Source organism: Pyricularia oryzae, chromosome 2, assembly GCF_000002495.2.
Source record: "Pyricularia oryzae 70-15 chromosome 2, whole genome shotgun sequence".
Classification (NCBI taxonomy): domain Eukaryota; kingdom Fungi; phylum Ascomycota; class Sordariomycetes; order Magnaporthales; family Pyriculariaceae; genus Pyricularia; species Pyricularia oryzae.
Window position 1 is genome coordinate 2,735,294 of NC_017850.1, and position 3,093 is coordinate 2,738,386.

A 3,093-nucleotide genomic window follows, 5' to 3' on the forward strand; every position below is an offset into this window, starting at 1 on the left:
CTACAGTATATACAAAAAGGCGAGGGGGGAAGCGACCCAAGCTGTCGGGTTCGTCGAGCCGCCGGATGTGATAGAACGGAGAGAAATGGATGAGTGGCAGAGCTCCTTAGCTCAGGCTCGGCGGAAAAAAAAGAACGCTGTAGCCGAAGAGAAGCAGGAAAAGAAAGCAAAAACATGTGGTCCTTCAATGCAACAGATCGTCCGTCTGGAAAACGTTTCTCTTTTTGGTGTTGTGGCCGTTTGGCATCTTGTTTAAATGTTACTTCGCATGTTACCTTCCGATGCATGAGGCGTAATCGATCACACTGATTTTACCAGCAACGTTATATGCTCCGAATGATATTGTTGGCGTTGGTAATTTCGGCAAGACCGCCCGCGCTCTGGCGGCTGTACTCTGTAAATTGAGCACCAGTACTCAGTGTATTATTTATCCATTTATTTTCATGTTTTTAATGGGGCGTATGCCAATGTCGAAATGCAATCCACAGCACCTTTGACGAACAGGTTCATCCTATAGACTCCTTGAAATGACTTAATCCGTGTATGGTTCGTGTGCATAAAATCCTAAATTCATAAGGTACAAAACCCGAGCCGTGTGTCTCAGAGCTCATGTGTTTTTGTTTCCGGCAGGGATGTCTTGTGGTCAGTACTGTAAGTTGCGGCTGTGATGAGCGCCAAACGGTGCGGGCTACGGACGGGCCGCGCCCAGGAACGGCCAGCCCATCTTTGTTGTGCTCCGTAGCGCGCCTGCCAATTCAAAATTCTTATTGCAAACGAAGTGGAGTCGGACACCAATGTTGAATGTACCCTACCAAGCCTACATTACCTACTTGGTGTACCGGACCTTGGTTAGTACTGTCCACAGAGACCAACGTCTTTGACTAGGTACGAAGTACGTACCTACTATTACCGTACAATCTTCAACCAATTGACCTCCATCTCATCAACTTCATGTCTTTCGAACAAAATCACATCGCTCGTATATTCAATGCTCTCTTTCGGTGACTCGTAAGTCTATCCGACATCAGGGAAAGAAAAATTTTACTACTGTATTGTCTCCCAATCAGGAGGGCATTTCACCTGGAAACACAGCTGCCGATTGGCAGGAGAGCTTGCTGGGGGGCACAACAGGGTAGCATCTGGGCGTACTCGTCTCCGCACCTACACGGCAGCCTACCCCCCAAGATGGCCTTTAAGCGCCGAAGCCTGTCGCTTTTCATGCAGGGCATCATTCAGAGAGCCCCGCCATCCACTACGACTGCAGACCAGGCCAATGCTGCCCTGTGAGTGGCCGCGCTGCGTACAGAAGGTGTCCTAGCACGAGAAGTGCTCGAATCTAGCCAGTCCTTGCCTAAGATCCGTATGGGCCCTACCGCAGTACGTACAGGGCTGGAGCCTCCGATTCCAATTCGCCTGCTTCAACGCGATGGACGTCTACCAGCAAGCGTGTATGTACGGAGTATGTATGCGGTAAGTATACAAAGATAGAAAAAGCCCTACCATCGATATCCATACTAATATGTATTCAGAAGACCTGTTGTCTGACCCCACCTGCATCCGTGGGAACACAACCTGGGACGTTCACGCGTTGGCGCGCATCTTCCACCGGAACTTCGCCTATCAGCTTTAAGTGAGGCTGGCTTGATGACGAGAATTGAGCTCCCTCTTCCTTTTTGAGTGTCGGGAAGACCACTATTATCGTGTCTTGAATTCTACTAGTATTCAAATGCCTACCTTCAGCTGCCTGCCTGCTCGCAAAATCCAACAGATACCGAACGCCAAGCCACGGGGCCACTATACTAGGCCCACCACCCACCACGATCTGTTCTTGGTCCCTCATTTCAACCGCAGCTCACACTACCTTACTCCCCCCCGGTCGCCGCCCCTCTCATCGCTTCTCCAGCAGGCAATGCGGAACAAGTCATCTTTGGCTACGACACTCTGCATCTGCGATTCGCAGTCGCAAACACCAACAAACCAGCTAAGCTGACCTGCCAATACCGCCATACTAGCAGGCTGCATGTCCATATCACAACACTGTTTCTTCCTTGATTGATAGTTTTTGCTGTTCCTCCTTGATTTTCTCTTGTTACCGGCTTGGCTTATACTTCTTTGTCTATCGGCGCCGGGCGGATTCTTTGATTTTTGTACGACAGACGCCGAGCGTCCTCCCGAACATTGTGCGCGTCGAGCTGTGTCATCTTTCAAACTCGACCACACTGTCGCAACTATATCAATTGCTACCAGGTCTCGGGCCAACGCAGGTTGTACCAGCCCTAGAATCTCTAGACAGGCAAAGCGGCTGCTCAACCTATCTGCATCCTCCTGCATCTGTTGCTCCTACCAGCCCGACGCGCTCGCAACTGTGGTCAAGCGCAGGATCCAGATAGCTCCGGGACACATCCTCTTCGGCCGTTTTCTTTCAACCGATTTCAACTGGGCATCGCATCTCCCACGACAAAACCCGGTGAACGTTACTGCTCTCGTCTGTATACGCTAGCTGTTGCAGACAACAGACGAAGCGGCCGTTTCCTGCGGCCGCCTCGAGCACCAGCGTATCCGCGACTCCAATCTTTGGATAACTCGCTTCATCTCTGATCCAGGTTGCCGCAACGCCCACCTCCCTCGGCCAACAGGGCAGATTCATAGGATCCCTCCAACAGGCGAACCCTTGGCACCACTGTTACTGGCGTCTTGAACAAGCGTGCGGCGGCCCTGCGTGGACTGCGTCATGGCACTGGAAGCTCCTCTAAGATCGTCAACCGGTAGCCTTATCTCATCGTACTCCTCGGCATACGCAGACATGTCCGTGTCATCGCCAGACTCTCCGGCGGTGTCGAACAAGTTGTTGTCAATGTGCGTACCATGACCAAGACTCCTGGCGCTCATGAGCTGCGGCCTGGCAGTGGAGACCAACCTCCCTAGACTGCGCGACTGCAGCTCTTAATGACAGAAACATCTCGTCCGTTGATTCGCAACTGGCTGACCCCGATCATATCCTACATTAGGTCCTCACCCGCCGGTTCGACTAGTTCGCCTCAGAGCCTTCGCCCCCACTCTTTCACGAGGGCCAGCTCTGCCAACAACCACCTC

General features: G+C 52.0%; 1 protein-coding gene across 1 annotated transcript; it reads left to right on the forward strand.

Moving 5' to 3' along the window:
• Positions 1-1,064: 1,064 nt before the first annotated feature.
• Positions 1,065-1,630, forward strand: MGG_15647 (uncharacterized protein; the record flags this gene model as incomplete). Its single annotated transcript, XM_003714077.1, has 3 exons — positions 1,065-1,283; positions 1,388-1,470; positions 1,530-1,630. The coding sequence occupies exons 1-3, from the start codon at positions 1,186-1,188 to the stop codon at positions 1,628-1,630; spliced, it is 282 nt and encodes a 93-aa protein (XP_003714125.1). The 5' UTR covers positions 1,065-1,185.
• Between the last annotated feature and the right edge of the window lie 1,463 nt (positions 1,631-3,093).